We start from the raw sequence: 20442 nt of genomic DNA on the forward strand, positions 1-20442 counted from the left end.
GGGATTGGGAGTCACGCAAGGGGCTAAAGGGCAGGCTAGAATCCCCATCGTAGCAAAACAACTAGCTAGATACGAACCTAGCAATGACCCGTACAGCTTCATGGAGCAGTTCGAGCAGGTATGTGAAGCAAACGGTCTTACTGACCTTGCGCAGCGACCTCAAGCTTTCGGCCTGTGCTTAGGCGATAAGGGGAGGACCTGGTATTCTAGTCTAGATGACGTACGAACTTTGTTCGCCTTAAGGGCCTCTTCATCAAGAGGTTTTCAGAGGCAGGGTATTCGGATAACCTCATCGCTAGGTTGATGAATATCAGTCAAAGGGAGAAAGAAGACGTTAAGGATTACGTCACTCAGGTGCGTAGCCTCTATAAGAGAATCCCTGCCAATGAGCGACCTACCGAGAGGGCAGTGTCTACAGTGTTCATGAACGGGATTCGGAGTGAGGAGCTCTACAAGGCTTTGGCCAGTAACTCCACCTTGCAACGAGACGTGCTAGCTAGAGTTTTCGAGGAGGCAATACGCGTAGATGATCAACTCAGGGAACGCAACATAAAGACTACCAACCGAGAGAGTGCAAGCAAGAGGGACCCTGAGAGATCAACTACTTCAGGGGAAAAAGCAATTGCTAGTGTGCACGATAAGGGAAAGAGTATAGACCACAACCAGGGGATGGCAGAAATGAGAATGAAGATTGCATGGTTGCAAGAGCTGGTGAGAAAGCTTGTGAGATCGCATGTACAATGTATATACTGCGGCGGCAATCACCTCCCAATTGAGTGCCAAGATCCTAGATCTGGGCCGTGCTCAAATTGCAGTAGATTCGGGCATGATGCAGTGCATTGCAGAATGCCGAGGAGATTCCCATACGCGCAGCAGTACAACCCTCCATACTTAGGTAATAGGCCACCCAATTTCTTTGGGAGGGGAGCCCAGTTAGCTCTCCCAGCACCTACTGTACCTAGGCTGGAGATAAACCCAACTGGTATACCCAAACCACCAGGGCCTTTTGTAACCCACCCATCTAGCGATGCTCCTATTCTCTTTGTGGAGGAGCCTAATGAGGAAGAAACATATGTCAACCCGTACATATCCTATGACAAGGAGGGCAACCCAGTCCTGATGGACTATCGGCCAGTGCCGATGATTGCTTTAGGAAGCGCAAGAGGCAGAGGCTTTGGAGGGCCGAGCCAAGATCCAGTCACATGCTGGACTTGCGGCTACCCAGGCCACATTTCATCACACTGCCCAGAACGAGAACAAGCTAACAAGGACAAAGCAGATCTCCGATGCACAATGTGGAATCACACATCTGTTTCCTGACTATCCTAGACGAAAGCCATCAACCAGCTCTGCCAACATGCCATCGGTGCCTTTGGGGCTTTTTGAAGTGAAAACCTTTGACAGTGAGGATACACCCATCCCACTACATGTTATGACGCGAGCTCAAACAAAACAGGCAGGCATCTCTTTGCCAGGGACAAGTAACCTTGACGCAACCTCAATAGGAAAGAAAAGCCAGAGGAGACGAAAAAAGAGAACCGATGCAAAGATAACTCTTAAAACCAAGGAAGCGACTACGTTAGTAACGGGAAAGAGGGTCACAGACGCAGAGGCAGAGACCTCAGCTCCTAAGACAGCCGAGCTAGGGAGTGCCAAGGTAGAGCAATATCCCCATCCCAAACGGCAGCTCGAGGCTATAGCTAATGTCAAGGAGTGGGTCAAGGACGCCCAAAAGCACCTCAAGGATACTGATCCCATATTAGAAGATCCTATTGACGATTTCTCTAGCATGAGCACATTAGTCTCACCTTCAAAACCACAAACTGCGAGCATACCGGCATCACTGGGGACAACCCAGCAGCAAGGCCAAGGGGAAACTTGCCAGGGCAGACAGAACGCATGGCCTAGAAATGCTAGCCTCAGGGGAAGACAAGAGCCCAGTAGCCTCCTCACAACCTTGTTGTCTACTCCAATAACTCTAAGCTTGGAAGATCTGCTTAGGCAAAATCATTCCTTGTGGCAAGAGTTAAAAGACTTGATGGAGAGATACACAGGACTTGTGGGTGCTGATCCGCAAGATCATGATGCGGTTACACAGATTCCAAGTCTAACTCTACACTCAATTCCTAAGTCTTTACACATCAATTGTTTTTGGAAAGGCACTGAAATGCATGTAGTTTTACCCATCCTAGCCTTAGGAGATATGACGCGAAAAGGAATTGTAGACACAGGCGCAGGTGTTAGTGTACTAAGCCATGCAGTCTTAGAGGCATGGAGAAACCCTCCTGTGGAGACTGCCAAGTTTAACGTCACGTTAGCAAATGGGATGAAGATAAGACCATTCAGTAAAGAATTGGCCAATAAAGATTGCCGGTGTGCAGTTTTCCGTAAACTTCATTGTCATGAAGGGAGTGGATTACGACATACTATTAGGCCAACCTTGGATGAGGAATGCGCGTGTCATTGAGAACTGGGGCGATGGTTTGATTTTCCTAGGGAACAGAACTAGTGCAGTGAGGGTAGAGATGGACACTTGGAAGTCGACGCCTATTGACCTAGATGCCATCTCAGCTATGCTAAAAGGCGATACTCAAACGACCAAACCCTATGGATCACTCACTAAATATATTCCTTGCCCTGAGGATGAGAGGGATTGGATGCACGTTTTGACAACCATTGACCTACCATTCTCAGATGAGGAAGAACTATATCGACAGACTGCTAAAGCCGCAACCATGCCAATTGAGGAGCCACTTGTGTCACTCTGCATGATAGCAGGAAGCTCACTCAACCCAAGCAAACCAGCCTCGTTCCATATCCCCAGCAACAAACTAGAGCTTCAGGAAATCGTAGAGTATCTGACCAATAAACTAGAAGGCAACTTGGCTGCTAACTTAAAACCTCTACGTGATCTATTAGCTAAGCCAGGATGGAAATGGACCAAGGTCCATGACCTGAATTTGTTATATAATTGGGCTTTAGTTACTCATGACAAGGAGACAGGAGAGGAAAGCTTAGGTGATGATGAGCAGTCAGAACGACAGGACTCTGATAACGAGGAGTATGAGGATTGTCGCTCTACAGGAGAGGAGAGTGAAGAAGAGATAGATACAATACAGTACGACACAGAAGGAAAAGCGATAGAATAAATCAGGGCAGACTCAAGGCCTAGGAGGGGAAGGACCAGTCAGAACGAAGGAGTCATGCAAATGGAGTGTGACAGATCCTGGCTAGAACACATGGGAGCCGTGGATTACGAGCAAGCCGGAGTGGCACGACCATGGGTAATCCCAGTGCTCAAGACGGATGCACCTACTAAACTACGACCCCCTGGGGAAACACCTTCCTCAAGTGAGGGATGCGAGTTTAACTCAGAGTCGGAATTCAGCACTGAGAGTGATCCCGAGATACCACAACCTTCTAAAGTCAAACGCACCAAGGGAGACTTGCCAGTCCACCTAAGGCGTAGGAGGCTAAAGGAGGAGGCCAGGAAGCAAGCAAAGGACTCAGAAGCAGAAAGGCAAAAGAAACCGCAGGATCTACCCAAACGGTTTACAAAATTTAAAAAGGGTGACAGAGTGGTAATTCTGCTAGGTGCGAAAAGACAAGGCCAAACTAGTGAACCGATCGAGGGACCCGCCAAAGTCAAGGAAGTTAACTTGGCTAGGGAAGGTGAAAAGCCAAGGCCTGTATTCATTGCAGATGACTTGACGGAGGATGAGAAGACCAAACTTGTTGCACTCTTGCAAGAGTACATTGACGTATTTGCCTGGACATTCGATGAACTTAAGGGAGTCGACCCTAGGGTTGTGACTCATAATATCCCAATGGTCCCTGATGCAGTGCCAACAAAACGACCTTACCCCATGAATCCCAAACACGCCCATGCAGTAAAAGAGGAGATTGATAAACTCATGAGCGCAGGATTCATATATGAGATCGAGCACACGGACTGGGTATCACCTATCGTGATTGTCATGAAGAAAAATGGAAAAATTTGAGTGTGCATGAACTATAAAAAAGTGAATGTCCTTTACCTTACACCAAGCACATGCTTGAGAGGGTAGCAGGTAAAGAAGCCTACAATTTTCTAGATGGTTTCTCGAGCTATAATCAAGTGCATTGTCATGCCTTTTGGGCGGATGAATGCACCTGCCACTTTTCAACGCCTAATGTGCACTATCTTTAAGAACATGCTTAGGCGCGAACTGGAAGTGTTCGTAGACGACTTGTGCTTACACTCTAGTTGGGCCGACCACTTAGAGAAATTGAGAGCTGTCTTTGGAAGATGTAGGTTGTACCACCTCTCGTTGAACCCCTTAAAGTGTCAGTTCTAGGTGAAACACAAATGCATTTTAGGGCACGTAGTATCAAGGAACGGCATTGCCACTGACTTTTCTAAAGTCAGAGTTATTATTGACTTACCGCCACCCAATAACTACAAGGGAGTTCAGTGCTTCTTAGGACACACTGGATATTATCGACGCTTTGTACTAAATTACGTACTAATTGCTAGACCATTGTACAAGCTGTTGATAGTGTTCGAGTGGACTGAGGAATGCCAGCGCGCATATGAGGAGTTGAAAAAGGCTCTTACGACTGCACCAATCTTACAAGCCCCAAACTGGAACATAACGTTTCATGTATACATAGACGCCTCTAAGTTCGCTATTGGAGTCGTGCTATGCCAGCCTAGTGAACATAACTTAGATTACCCGGTCAGTTTTGCCAACAGGCAGCTCACAAAGACCGAGATGAACTATTCCACGACAGAAAGAGAGAGGTTGGCCATGGTATTTGCGGTAAAGAAATATAGGCATTACCTATTGGCCACTCCCTTTGTCTTCTTTGTTGACCACCAAGCCTTGCTATATCTTGTGAACAAGCCTTGCGCTACGGGACACATAGCTAGATGGTTACTCCTACTGGAGTTTGACTTCTCTGTGGTTGTACGCAAAGGAAAGCAGCATTACATGGCTGACCACATGTCCCGCATACCCACAGGAGAAGCCGCTAGACAAGGCATACCTGACGATTTACCGGATGCTCATCTCTTTAACCTGTCTAGCGAGAGAGAATTGTTCAAAGCTTATCTGACGCCGTATTGGGCCGATGACATAGTGCAAGTGCTAGAGAGCGGACAAACTGAGCGACCCATTGAGAAGGCCAAGCTGAGAAGACTTATCCTGAAAATTCAGCCATACCAACTGATAGCCGGCCAACTCTACAGGTTGGGACAAGACGGTTTATTGCAAGATGCGTACATGAGCATGAGATGCACGATGCATTGAAAGAAGCACATGGTGGAATCGCTAGAGGACACTTTAGAGAGGACACAACAGCCCGAAAGGTGCTACAATCCCAACTATGGTGGCCCACCCTTTTCCGCGATGCAGCTAAATTTGTTAAGCACTGCGATGAGTGCCAAAGGACCAAAGTGCATGTGCGGAAAGACAAGATGGAGTTGACCCCTATCATAGCCCGACAACCCTTTGAAAAATGGGGCATCGATTTTATTGGACCTATCAGTCCTGCGGCACAATTTTCCCAAGCTCGCTACATCATACTGGCAACCGATTATCTAACGAAGTGGGCAGAAGCACGAGCCACGAGAAAGAATGATGCTAGGACCACTGCAAAGTTCTTTTGGGAGCAGGTCATTTCACGGTTTGGCTGTCCAATCGAACTTGTAAGCAACCAAGGCACGCACTTCGTTAATGAGGTGAATTCCCACCTGCTCTCTACCTTCCTAATAATTCATCGGAAATCCTCTCCCTATTACCCTCAGGCTAATGGCCAAGCCGAATCCATGAATAAAATCTTAGTCAACGTACTTACAAAGGTAGTGTCTACTTCAAGAAGTGACTGGGACAACAAGCTAATGGCGGCCTTGTGGGCCTATCGCACAGCTTATAAAACGGCTGTACGACAGACACCCTTTAGGCTGACGTACGGAACTGAAGCCATTTTACCCTTAGAATTCTTCATCCCTAGCTTAAGGATAGCAGTCCAGGAGCGTTGGGAGGGAAGAGAAGCTTGGACCAATCGCTTAGCGGAGTTAGAGCGCCTAACAGAGACCCGACTCCTCGCCACTCACTCTCTGATTTGTGAGAAGGCTCAACGCAAGATGTGGTTTGACAAGCATGTCAAACAGCGAGACTTTGAACAAGGGAACCTTGTTCAGCTATACTCTGTAAAAGGACATAAACAAAAGATGAAGTTTCGGGGGCTAGGGCCTTTCAGAGTGCGTATGATTGGTAGAACAGGGAATGTTAAGTTAGAGACACTTGAAGGCGAAGGAATAGGCTTTTTTAATCACAGCCGCATAAAGAAGTATTATCCTCCTTCCCATCCATTACATGAGCCACCCATGCTAGAACCCCCAATGAACGTCTGCATAGCTACTATAACCGACCTTACAGATCAGGACGAAGAAGCAGTGGCACCGGCGTATCTACGAATCACAGTCACAGCAGGAGCGACGTATTCTTTCGATGCCTTGATTGATGAAGGTGCCGACTACAACATCTTGACGCATGACCATTGGGCACGCATTGGTCAACCGAAACTACAGCCCACTAATGCCAAACTCACCCCGTTTGGGGGTAGGGCTTACTCACTCCTAGAGAAATGCAAGGTAGTTGTTTCTATCGAGTCTGAAAGTTTACCAGCTTTCTTCCATGTGTTGCCTGACACTAAAGGAGCCGGTAACGTGTCACTATTAGGTCGTACTTTCAAGAAGCAAACGAACTGTAATGTGAATTACAACCTAAACCGCATTCATCTTGCTATAAGCAATGTGCACATAGTGATGACTTTCAGCAAGGGCTGTCCTGACTCCACCATTACGAAGCCACCGGTAGAAACCCCTACGACCACGTTTCAGCCCAAGTCTAAGCAAAAGAAAACTAAGGCCTCATGCCAGGCTCTCGACCCTAGGCCCAAACCCACCAAGAGTGCTCATAAGGCCAAGGAGTCCAAGCTTATATGGGTGCCAAAACGGCAACAACCACATCCGGGTAGACCACCCAAACGTGATTCTAAACGCCAAAATAATCAGCTATCACGGCCTAAGAGACAGTCTAGACGCTATCGACGTAGACACACAACCACGCCGCGATGGATCCCCAAAGATCTCTTGCGAGCACAAGGATACTACGAGGGCAACAAGAGCCACAAGATTACTGGGAAGATAAGGTCAATCTGGTTCCCAAAACCGTCCAAGGCTACGAGGCACAGCCGAAATAGCGGAGGAGGATTTGGGACACCAATTTTGATGCATGGACCGCCTTTTGCAGTTCACTCCCCGAAGAGCGCAATGATTCTATCTACATGCCCTACCCCTGTAGGCATGGAGTGGACTATGATAGAGACTTGCATGGGGATTATGACTTCCCAAAAATATATAATGTAAATGCTAGGAACCCTAAGGAATGCTTAGTGTTTAGGTTAGAAGATATACTTCCTTCTATGAATCGCTTCCTTGTAGACTTTTCTTCCTGCCCAGATCCAGCGTTTTTGACCACTTGTAATTACCTCTGACTTATTAAATTCCTACTACTTCAAAAACCCACAGCAGAGGAAGCCCATCTCCCCCCACTCTTCTTTGATATCAACCTAGGAATAGATCTCTTAGAAAATATGAGTGACACCCGCTTCACAAGGTGTAATCACCCTTTCTTGTCAACCACTCCTCTGAGAGCTAAGGCCGATATTAAATAATACCTACAAAGTCACGCATTCTTATCTCAATGCCTGCGACCGCCCCGTGATTAAATGGGTGTAATACGCCTTGCCAATTGTACTCCCTCTCTCATTCTTTTATTTTTATTTTTATTTTTAAAAAGCCACAAGGAAACAAAGATAAGGTGGCTGGAGAGAAAGACAAGGGCAAAAAATAGCCAAGCTAAAAGATGAATCTACTACAAAGCTAGTTAACAAGGAGAACACTTCACATGTGCTTGCAGTCTCCCTTCATTGTTATTGTGCACCACACTCACTGCATCTAGGGTTCTCCATAGCCCCTTCCCCACTTCACACTTAGGGCACATCAAGGGCAGGACTTTCAAACCTGTCACCCTGAGTTTTGCACCGCACCTCCAACGACGCACAAACTGGGTCCTTAAGTGTGGGACATTACCAAGGGCTTGCCCAAGGTTAGACCCATCTCCCAGTTCCACTGGCACGAGCACCATGCACTACACAGTGAGACAAACACACCCCCTACGAAGTGCACAACTTTTCTTGCAGGTTATGTTCGTGTTTCAAGAACTGGCTGCTTGGCTAAAGAAGATCATCCACTACATCTTCCAATGACAAGGAATTTTTCCATGAGTCGGACATGACTCCATTTCTGCAACTTCAGGAGCTTCGCTGCTACGGTTTAAATGGCTCAACAGATTTCATGTTGCTAGCCATCTGCCTACTAATGGCTACCATGATTGAACCAAGTCAAGGTAGAACTGCCATTGGCATAGATTTTGGAACCTCATTGTCCAATGATCCATGCCCAATACCTCAAAATCTACGGATCGCTTATTGATTCCACAAGCCTGAAGACCTTCAACTCAAAATTGAAGACTTTCAACTCAAAGAAAGGATCTTCAATCAAAGCAACGGATTTTCAAGGCAAACAGCGTTCGGGGGGTTTCTCCAGAATAAATCCCTCCAATACCACCCTCCTAGGGGATTGCTTATTACTTCAAGCGTTTCTGACCCTCAAAAGACGACCGGCTACATAAGAGACGCCACAACAGTGTGAACGATACCGAGTATCTTCATGAAGCCTAAAGCACGCCGGAATCCTTCCTGGTCATCGTCCTCAAACTCCATCACCTCTCATTCACAAGCATCGGTGTCATCTACCCACCAGTTCCACCTAGCAACAGCATCATCTATCCCACTACTTCCCACCACAGTGCCATGGGACTAGCACTTGGCTAGGAGGGGGGTAATGTTTACCGCAACACAGAGGAGCGGGAAATGGAAAAAAGGAAATAGCAAAAGGCGCAGGACAAAAGGGAGAAAAATGCACTTTAACCGATAACCAGACCTTGAAAAAATTAAAAGCACGGGCACTGAAAGCGCTTCTGAATCCTTGTAAAATGGCGCCAAGCTCACTCCTATGCAAATTGTATGCATTAGTTGGGAATAGGATAGATTAGAACGGTGGGAAATGAGAAATGGGCCTAGGCTAATGGCCGGCCATGTAAAAAAAAAGGGGATGACCGCCCATGAAAAGTAGGGCATGTATATAAAGTTCAAAAAGTAAATGAGAATATCATTCTTGTATGTGGCCAAAGCTTCTTCTTCTTCTTCTCTTATTTCTTGCCTCCTTGCTTGTGCTTGACAGAGGGATTGAGAGAGTGAGGAAGTGAGGGAGTGATTGTGTGAGAGTGACGGATCTTGGAGAAGAAGCTCTCCATCTTCTCTCTTCATCTTCCCTCCTCTCTTCTCTTCTCTTGTCTCGCGCGTGGCTATGGAGGATGGAGCTCATGGGAGAGGGATTGAGGTTGCTTGAGCTTGCCTCAAGGATCGTGGAGCTACCGGTGTGTAAGAAAGAGAAGGGTACTCGATCGAGCATCAAGGTAAGCTCACTGCACCCGTAAGGTAGGCATTGCGCGTCGGCTATGTGAGAGGTAGCCATGGCTCCTCGGTTCGAAACACTTGAGCAATAAGTGGTCCGTAGGTCTCGGGGTAGAGCTTGTAGCTCCCCTTCAACTGAGTACTACTGAAGCTAAATACATATTAGCTACTGAAGCTTCTAAGAAATCTATATGGTTGAGCTGACTTGCAAAGGATCTTGGCAGGTCTACGAGTACTCTAGTGTTGGGATGTGATAGCCAGAGTGCTGTATATTTGGCTAAGAATACCATGTATCATTCACACACAAAGCATATAGATGTGCAATATTACTTTATCAGACAAATTTTGAAAGATGGTTTAATCACATTGACCAATATCAAAACACAAGACAACCCTGCAGATGTTTTCACTAAAAGTCTAAGCAAGGCTTAGCATGAGCATTACATACAACTAGTGGGAGTTGGTTGGAGATTCACTTCGGACCTTTAAGTGGGAGGTTGTTGGGATAAAGGCCCTTTATTCACCTCCGTGTATTGCACACATGTATTATTTAGTTGTACATGTGAATGCACCCTCAAATGCCCTTAGTATAAACACATTTTATTCTGTGTACCAACACATTGTTGATACACCCAAAATTATATCATATACTCTCTCTCTCTCTCTCTCTCTCTCTCTCTCTCTCTCTCTCTCTCTCTCTCTCTCTCTCTCCTCCAACTGTTGCACACTCAACATTTATTGCAGTTTTTTTTAATTGCTGAAAATGTCTGGGAGTGCATCTACATCTGACACAAAGAATCTTTTTAGATTCGCAAATTTGACGGCAATGGCTTTGATCTTTGAAAAGATCATATGCGAGGTATACTTTTTCTAAAGGATTGTGATAATGCTTTGGCAGAATATAAGCCTGTTACTTTGTCAGATGAGGATTGGGCTAAAATGAATAACAAAGCCATTACTTACATCAAAATGGAAGTCACATGTATCAAGGGACTCACCATTGCACATGCAGTTTGGGAGAAAATCAAGGCTACGTATGATAATACGACTCCTGTCAATCACACCCATCTCATGTGAAAGTTGGTCAACTTGAAGCTTGATGAGTCTAAGCCCGCATTAGAGCATTTAAATGTATTCGCTAGGATGCATACTTGCTGAATTTTGATCCTAAGCTGAAGTCTATCTTCTTGCTCATGACTTTGCCAGATTCATGGGAAACATTGGTTGTGTCATTGAGCAACAACCCCAACTTGACATTTGATGGTGTGCATGGTTCTATTCTCAATGAGGAGATTAGATGCAAGGCAGGTGGAAAAAATAATGGATCAGCTATAATGTAAGAGAACGGTTATAAAAGAGGTCAAATGCTGCAAATAAGCACAAAAATCACAACAAAAGCAAGGAAAAACAGCAAGATATTACTTGCTATCAGTGTGGATGCAAAGGGCATAAAAAGTCCAATCGCAAGTACTATAAAAGGGAGCAAGAACGCAAGAAGCAAGCTAATGCAAAAGGCAAAAAGAATGAGAAGGATAGCCGCTCTATGCCTAAAGAAACAGAGAAGGAAATGTGGTATCTAATGTTATCATTGAAGAGAGAGAAGAAAATAAAGATATCGATTTGCTAGTTGCATCTTCAAATCCACATGCTATGACAATGGAAGACATATATATCATTAAAAGGGATATGATAGATGCCTTGTTGTCTACTCATGATAGTTTGTCACAATCGTGGATTGTTGATAATAGCGCTTCATTTCATGTAACTCCATCTTTGGAGCGTTTTTCTTCTTATGCAGCAAGTAACCTTGGAAAAGTTTACCTAGGGAATAACCATGCATGTGATATTGAAGGAGTGGGTGCTATACACCTAGCTCTTGAAAATGGCTAAGAATTGATTCTTTATGATGTTAGGTATGTACCTAGCATTAAGAAGAGCTTGCTTTCTATTGGACAATTAGACAGCAAGGGTTACTTCACTACCTCTGGTGATGGAATGTAAAAGATACAAAAAGGATCCATAATTGTCACTAGAGGTGGTAAAAAGAAAACTCTATATTATCTTTACTACAAGGCACTTTCTGAAAAGTTTGTTGCAATTGTAAAAGTGCAGTCACACATGGAGCTATAGCACAAGCGTCTTGGGCACATGAGCCAAAAGGGTTTATAGACACTTTCTTCACTTAGAAGAGTTGATGTGAAAAACTCAAAGCTTGACTTTTGTAATAACTGTTTTGGGAAAACATGTAAAGAGTTCATATTCTCATGGAGCCTCTAGAAAGGCATGTATTTTGGATTTAGTCCATTCTAATGTATGTACCATTTCAATAAAAACTCATAGTGGTTTCCATTATTGTGTCTTTTATTGATGACCACTCTAGGAAGCTATGGGTTTACTTGCTTAAGCAAAAAAGTGAGACATCGGATGCCCTTAAAAAGCTTTATGCATTTGTTAGTACTCAAAAGGGTTTAAAACTAAAATGTATAAAAACAGACAATGGGAGAGAATATGTATCTAAAGAATTCAATAATTTTTGTAATGTAAATGGAATTAAACGGAAGCTTACAAACCCTTATAATCTGTCATCTAATGGTGTGGTTAAGCGAATGAATCACACTTTATGTGAGAAAATTTGGTACATACTGTCCACAGCTAATCTCCCGCAATCGTTTTGGGGAGAAGCACTTAAACCACACTGCATATTTGCAACCAATCTCCACATCGTGCACTTGAAAGCGGCATCTTTGAAGAGGTTTAGTCTAGCAAACTTACTTCATATGACCACTTAAGGGTCTTTGGCTACAAATGCTATGTACATATACCTATTGATAGTAGAACCAAACTTGACATGAAATCCTTTAGAAACATCTTTATGGTTTATGGAGATAAAGGTGAAATGGCTTATAGAGTTTGGGTTCCAAGCATAAAAAAGGCACTACGCAGCCAAGATATGGTATTTAATGAATCAAAGCTACTAAAAAATGCCACATCTAGTGACTTAGACAAAAAGAAAGTGAAATTTCAGCATGATCCACTACTTGAACAGCCATCAACCACTGAAAATTCCGCTCCATTTGATGCTGGTTTTGATAATTAGCATGTCATTATTGAGTAACATGAAAATGGACAGCAAAGGGATGCTGAAAATCAGTTTAGGCAACAAAATCAGCATGCTGAAAATGAATTACAGTAGCCTGAAAATGTGTTACAGCAACCTAAAAATGCAGTTCAGCAGCCAAAAAATGAGGTCATTGACATTCCTTTAGATGTAGATCCATTGCCTAATAACATGGATCATTTAGTGAGAAGGTCTACACGTGTCAGGAGACCTATACAAAGGTTTGATCCCTCTTTGAACTGCATTTTACTCACAAATGAGGGTGGGCCTCTCACATATAAAGATGCATTATCATGTGAGTTACAAAAAAAGTGGTAGTCATGCAAGAAGAAATGAAGTCATTGTATCATAATGATACTTGGGATTTGGTTCCATTGCCCAAAGATAGGAAAGCTATTTCTAACAAATGGATCTATAAAATCAAGTGTGAATAGCAAACCCAAATAAAAAGCCAAGCTTGTGGCTAAGGGTTATACACAAAAAGAGGGGATTGACTTTCAAGAAGACTTTTCACTTGTAGTCAAAGCGGCCACTCTTCAAGTATTATTTGCTAATGTAGCATCTATGGATCTTGACCAAAACAAGATCATTTGGTGTGCAAGCTTAAGAGAAGCTTGTATAGTTTAAAACAGACTCCTAGACAGTGGTATAAGATATTTGATGCCTTCATACTCTCACATGGGTTTAAAAGAAGCAATGCAAATCACTACTTATATACAAAGAAGGCCAATGATAGAAGCCTTACTATCCTTGTGCTTTATGTGGATGATATGCTCATTGTTGGTAAGTATAAGAGCCAAGTTTATGCACTAAAAAGACAACTGAATTCAGCCTTTTCCATGAAGGACTTCAATGCAACTAAACACATTTTGGGCATGTGTGTAACGAGAGATAGAGAGCAGCAGCTCTTATTTCTCTCACAAGAAAAGTACATCGGCAAAATACTTGATTGTTTTTCTATGGCAAATGCTAAGCCACTCGGTGTTCCATTACCACCATACCTTAAGCTTAGCAAAGCAGATTACCCAAAAGATGATAAGACAGCCACCTCTATGAAGGGTGTTCCTTATGCTTCAGCTTGTGGGTTACTCATGTATGCTATGGTTGCCACTAGGCCTAACATTGCTTATGCAATGGAAGTTGTGAGCAAGTTTTTGTCAAATCTTGGCAAAACACATTAGGAGGCAGTGAAATGCATCTTCCAACACCTTAAGGACACACAAAGAAAATGTATTTGCTATGGAAAGAATACATTAAAGTTGCAAGGATATTGTGATCCACATATGGCAAGTGACTTAGATACCCGCAAGTCTACTAGTGGGTATATATTTACCTTGACTAGTGGGGCAATTTCTTGGTGCTATGGATTGCAAAAGATAGTAGCCCTTTCTATCACTGAGACTGAATATATTTCAGCCACTCAAGCTTTGAAAGAAGCTATTTGGCTTGGTCGTTTGGTCAAGGATTTTGGGCTGCCCACTAGAACACCTATACTTGGAATCTGGATGTGATGGCCAAAGTCCTATATGCTTGTCTAAGAATGCCATGTTTCATGCATGTACCAAACATATTGATGTGCAGTATCACTTTATCAAATAGATTCTGGATGATGGTCTAGTCACACTGACTAAGATCAAAACACAAGATAACCCTGTAGATGTTCTCACTAGGAGTCTTGTAAAGGCTCAACATCAGCATTGCATTCAACCAGTAGGAGTTGGTTAAAGGTTCGCTCAGGACCTTCAAGTGGGAGATTGTTGGGTGTAAAGGCCTTTCCCTACACTTACCGTGTATATATTTACTTGTATATGTGACCGCACCCTTGCAGGTGTGAGTGTATCGTACCCTAAGCATAAATACATTCTTTTATTCTTTGTTTGTACCACAGTAGTACACACCCAACTAAAGTCTCCACTCTCTCTGCACTCTCTATTGTTGAACACACTCCATTCTCGCTATGCACACCACCTGGGCACTCTCATTCCCCTTCAATAATGCAGTTCAATAAGCCCAGCCGATAAACCAATCTAGACTTTATAAACTCCTCAACCAACCTGAGGAGAGCCAAAACTACTAACCTCACACAGTATAAGGCTAAACACATAAGGCAGGTACAAATAACAACTCCGTAAGTAGTCTTCAAAGCCAATAAGCATAAAGAAGATACTCATCTGAGATAGTACTGCCTAGAAATAATGCCAACAAAACCGCACCTACCCAGTCGTCTATATAAAACTTGTTGGTCCTGGAGATAGCTCCTAATGCCCTACCTCTCCTAGGAAATCTATAAAGACCCAATGGATTTGCCAAACTCTGATGTGCACCAAGGATCCAATCTGAAAAAATGAATTCCTCCCAAGTTGTTTATTCTCCTGCTCTAATGATATCAGCGTGTCTACCCCTTTTGTCTGCCAAGGCCTCCACCATATTAAAGTCTCTACCCACTAGCGAATGTTCAACACAAGGGAAAGATTGATTCAGAAAAGGGTGATCCAAAATTGCCTCATATCCTACTAAAAATGGGGGGCTTATTTTGCCAACAATTCAACGAGTGCATCATCAACTCTGACACTCTCAAAACAGACTTGTCTCTATTGTCTCCGAATGTAGAACTTGTCTAGCCTCTCTTTGCAAGTTCCACAATCTCATGCAAGAAAGGGAAATCCTCCGAGTCAAGTGATTCACTCCTAAGTTTACAATCTCTTATTCCTAGATACAAAGTTGTGCATTCTCTCACCTATGAGATAAAACTCCCAAGTACTGAGTGGTAAGGATTTTCGAACAGAGTAGGATATGTATAGATGGTGGAGATGTAGATCTCTATATATCATCAAAGGTGTTATGTCCTTGGACATCCGAATGGGTGCTAGTAGCATTGGTCACAGTGGTTACAAAAGTGGCTTAGTGCAAAAGCACTAAAGACACTTCGGGGTTAGGGCAGTTGAGTCCTATAAAAAGGACTCAAGGCCCTATTGTGCTCATTCATTCTATGATCACCACTCTTGAACTCTTATCCCGTTGGCTGCCAACACATCCATACACCATGATGGTGTGGGCTGGTGGTATGTGATGCCAACCCTTGGGATGTGGCTGTGGGATGTGGTTGTGGCCCGAAGTGCTACTAGCTCCCAAGATCAAGGGTGAGCCATTTGGCTCTACGGCTAGGAAATGAGTCTGATGTCCAATCGCTTTTATGCGGAGTTTGGCTTGCATCATGTCTCGTGTGCAAGTTGAATCCTAGAAGGATGTTTCATTGGTATCAATGCATCAACTTGCAATTGGATGCGAGATTTGATAACGTGCACAAAACCACTTTTGTTCATGGAACCATGATGGTTCATGCTTGATAGGTACACCTTTTTCTTGTTCACCGCTGGTGAGATGGGCATACACAGGTTGCACATGTGGTGAGTGGTGGGTATGACAACAAGGTATGTTTTTTGTTTTGTACCCATGCTCGAGTTTTGTGTTGGGGTGATGCTTGTGCACAAGAGTTTTTTGATTGTTCTAACGATCGGAATCCGAGAAGCTAGCACTCCAAGGCTATGGCAAAGCATCCTTGGAGACTGAAACCTTGTAGCCCAAATGAGGATCACAAAATTTTCATCGACAATAATTTAATATTTAATATTAATGTTAATGTTGGCATTAATTTTAATGTTAGTGAAACATTAAATGTTGTTGACATTTTAACATTTAATACTTTTGTTAATGCTAACGTAAATTTTAATGTTTGCACTATCATTAATGTTATTATTAACCTTATTGTCAATGTGGGCTTTGGGTGTCAAAAAGAGACAAACACTAAGGAATCAGAAGGGGGAAGAGAAAGTCTGAATTTTGAGAAAGAAAGAGTGCAAATGGGGAGAGAGAATGTGACAAAAGATGTTTTTATGAAGTGAGACTTCCGCCCAGCTTGGCATAATTTATGCAGGCATTGTGGAAGGAGAGACAACCCATTTATTTCTAGCTTGTCCGTGAGAAGCGAACGCCGCAATTGACAAGGGTGGTATGAGCAGAAAGAGTTGGGAGACGAAGAGATGGCCGTCGTGTGCAAGCATGACAAAGAGATGGCCATCCTGTGCAAGCATGGCTTTTCCTTGAAGTGATGGATGTCAATCTTGCCGTTTGGTCAGACGGCCCAATCCCTCCACATGGAACAAAAACAACTATTTTAATCCACGTATTATATTACCTAAACTAGGCAAAAACGTATGTGAACACGTAGCCTTGTTAGAATTTAACTCTCCTGCTTTATATTCACTTGACAAATCCATTATATAAGATAAACTAAGAGTGGTGTCCAAGACACCACACATAACTGTAAGAATGTATGGTACTCATTACAAATCCCCAAATGCAGCAGCTGCAGTCCACCAAGCCAATAATGATGTCTTTGGCAATAGAGGGAGCAAAACATTGCCTCCACAACTAGTCAGATGCCAAACATAATGATGTCAGCCAATGCAAGCTGGGTGGCAAAAAATGCAGCTTTCTGGAGTTGAATGATGATAGTAGCAAATCTTGAATAAGAAAGGCACATTGTGGGGTGATAATGTCAGCTAAGAAGCTTGTCCAAGAATAAAATACAACTCTATGGACTGTGTAATGCAAACTGCAATTGTGAAATACGATGGCGTCAGCAGGTGGCAACTCCAAGATGAAGAAGACAGGCTGTGAAGTGGGGCAGCATCTGGCAGCAGTCCTCCACCGATGGTAATGTCCTCTAAGCAGGCAGCAGCGGGCTGAGATGAAGGCAGCGGCTGAAGATGAGTTAGCAACAGCTCCAGATAGGATGGGGGCAGCAATGTGAGGGGTAGGGGACTGAAGGCTAAAGGTTGGAGTGATGATAAACGAAGGGCTGAATAAGATGCCCCCAATTGACTCTGTTTATAGAGGATTTTTGTGCATTCTTCCTATTGTCTAAAAATAAAGAAATTTGCTTTTGATGATTAGCACTTGATGCTTTTTGGGGCTGTTTTAAGGAGAATAACAAAGGCACTAACACGGTAATTTAGTTTAGTGCTATTCCTAATTTGAGTGGTTCAACAACTTTAACTATTACGATATTGTTAAGGACACTAGATCTCATTGTGTAGACGCGGGTCAGATTGACAGCATGAACAAATTTAATGGGCACCTGCTTATGCGATAACTTGGATGGAACGGGTCATAGCGACCATGCACACGCTTGGGCTGATCCTAATAATCTATCTTTTCTTCTTTTGAATAAGATGGTAGGCCATCCACCTTGTGAATGGATAACACTGTGGTTATGTGGTCAACATGAGGTCTTTTTAATGAAATAGTATCACGCTTTTCTTTGAGCCATCCTGATCACACAATTGAATACACATCCAAATGTCTCTTTCTCTGAGCGTCTCGCGTTTCTTGCCGTCTGTTATGAACGTATAAGAATGTCCCAAAGATACTATGCAATGCGCTCGATCCCGTGATCTTAGAATACGACGTGCATAGGAATGCAAGCCGATTCTATACTTCACAAAATTACAAATGTAACAAGAAAAGATCAGTCATTACGGTTTACCAAACCTGCATTCTCAGGCGGGGTACCATTCGTGGCAGACACGCATGTGCGTATGGAAGAAGGGATGCGATCTTTAAAGCCGCAGCGGGAGCCGAAGGCGTCCTGAGTGTGGTTGCCTGGCAAGTCGAAAGGACAGCTATGGTACTGTAGTGAGCCAGATGAAGGAGGACGAGGAGGAGGAGCAGGAGGAAGAGAAGGAGAGAAGGCGATCGCGAGCCTGCGTGAGTACAGGCCCGCGCGCATACGAGGGCTTAAAACTCGCGAGAGCATCTCTACGAGAGAGGGAGGTGGGACAAAGAGAGAGAGAGAGAGAGAGAGAGGCACAGAGACAGAGATAGAGAGAGGAGATTTACGAAAAAAAAAAGATAGAGAGAGGAGAGAAAAATTAAGTCAAAATTTCAGCTCTGCTAGGAACTCGTGCCACGTAGCCAACTCCTAAGAGCCAACCAATCAACGCGCACCACGTAGCTTGTTTGCTTGCATGGTAGGCCTTAGGGGGGGCTCACATGAGGAGAAAGCCGATTGATGGAATATTCCAAGACTTTTATGAGAGAGAGAGAGGAGAGCAAAACAAAGTCAAATTTTTAGCTCTGCTAGGAACTCGTGCCACATAGCCAACTCCTAAGAGCCAACCAATCAACGCGCACTACGTAGCTTGTTTGCTTCCATGGTAGGCGAGCTCACACGAGGAGAAAGCCGATTGATGAAATATTCCAAGACTTTTATGAATTGGTCATGGCCTTGTAAAAGTCTACGAACAGTGCTTTTGCGTATGACGAAGGCTTTCTCGAGGTAAAGAACAATGAAGAACTAAGGGCCGACATGGTGGGAGCATTTAAGAGCATTTATTGCCCATTAACTTGGCCATCCAAGCATGCTAATGTGGCTTGGTTCGTGCAACAAGTCTTAGTTGGCAAACATCAAACAAAAGATGAAGGCGAGGATGATCAATTGAGGACGAAGGTCGCGAAAGGAGAGGATTCTATGGACCTAGACTACCTATGTGTTGCTGCTAGTAAGCAACATGATCTTGACATGGCAAAGACGAAGAGGAATCTTAGGCAAAACATCGATGAGTTTTCTAAGCGCAGGAAGAAGGCCAGTGCAGAGAAGGGCGCCAAGATATTCAAGGCACAAGCCTCACTACAAACACTCAAGAACAAATATGCCGAGTTTACTACATGTGGAATCTACTTCTACTTCATGAGAAAAATCCCTAGTGAGGATGACTTTGCTAAATCGTTTATGCTCATCTACCATGGGAGGGCTCTGCTCTCCCAATATAAGTTTGTGGGGAGAGGTTTCTATTTTGCCCTTGTGGGGAGTCCAGTGTAGATCACCTACCTTGGACTACCGGATTGGATAGAGGATGAAGTTTGCATGCTGCTAGAGTTGTTGGGTAAAGTATTGTATGTCCTGAAGTCAAGTAATGGCCCGTTCGAGCTGACAAGAAAGCTTGTGTCCTATGGAATAGGAGCAAGGAGATTCCTAACTATTTGGAGATCATAGACCAACAAGGATTCGAATTCCATACAAATATGTTGCCTATGTCATAAGACCGGGCATTTTACTCAAGACTGCATGCAAAAGGAATCAAAGGAGGAGTCTCTGGTTGAGAAGGATAAAGAGGATCCCAAGTAGTAGCCAATGGTGGAGGAGAAAGTCCCAAAGGGGAAGGCACTAATGGGTGAAGATTCAAGTGCTAAATCTATCAAAGTATTGGATAGGCAAAAGGAGGATAAAATGCAACCCAGGGAGAAGCCAAAAGTGATAGCATCAGGGTCGAAGCAGAATGATAACAAAGAAAACCTCCCTCTAAATAAATGCAGACGAAGGCTAAAGATAAGAAAAAGAATAACATCTCACTTAAGAGACTTGCCAGAATGTGTTGGTGGACAAAAATGTCTATGCCCTTCTTGCTGAAGAGAATGATGAATTCTAGGAATTTTATGACACTATCTATGGCATTTAAGCACAATGAACTCAATATAATTATTTGGAATATACAATGATTGTGTTTAGAGAAAAGGAGGAGTGCTTGCAAAAGGTTGGTAGGTAGGAGGAAGCCAGACCTAATGGCGGTCCAAGAAATCAAATTGCAAGATAATGATGACCCCCAAATAGTACTTGAGGGGTATGTGACTATGATGGATGCTAAAGTAAGAGGAAGAGGAGGAACCCTGTTGCTTAT

At 43.7% G+C, this 20442-nt stretch overlaps 1 protein-coding gene across 2 annotated transcripts in view; it reads right to left on the minus strand.

The window, feature by feature from the left end:
• Positions 1-18592, minus strand: part of LOC148039763 (ubiquinone biosynthesis COQ9-like protein) — a 33348-nt gene extending 14756 nt beyond the window's left edge. The window contains exon 1 of one of the 2 annotated variants that reach the window (XM_087693778.1): positions 18257-18592. In XM_087693778.1, the coding sequence (XP_087549904.1) occupies positions 18257-18521 (265 nt within the window). In that variant the 5' untranslated portion in view covers positions 18522-18592. The remainder of the gene's footprint in view (positions 1-18256) is intronic. The other variant, XM_087693785.1, reaches the window with a different exon arrangement.
• Positions 18593-20442: the final 1850 nt, after the last annotated feature.

Source organism: Lygodium microphyllum, chromosome 2, assembly GCF_053477565.2.
Source record: "Lygodium microphyllum isolate KBCC chromosome 2, Lygodium_microphyllum_v1.1.10, whole genome shotgun sequence".
Classification (NCBI taxonomy): Eukaryota; Viridiplantae; Streptophyta; class Polypodiopsida; order Schizaeales; family Lygodiaceae; genus Lygodium; species Lygodium microphyllum.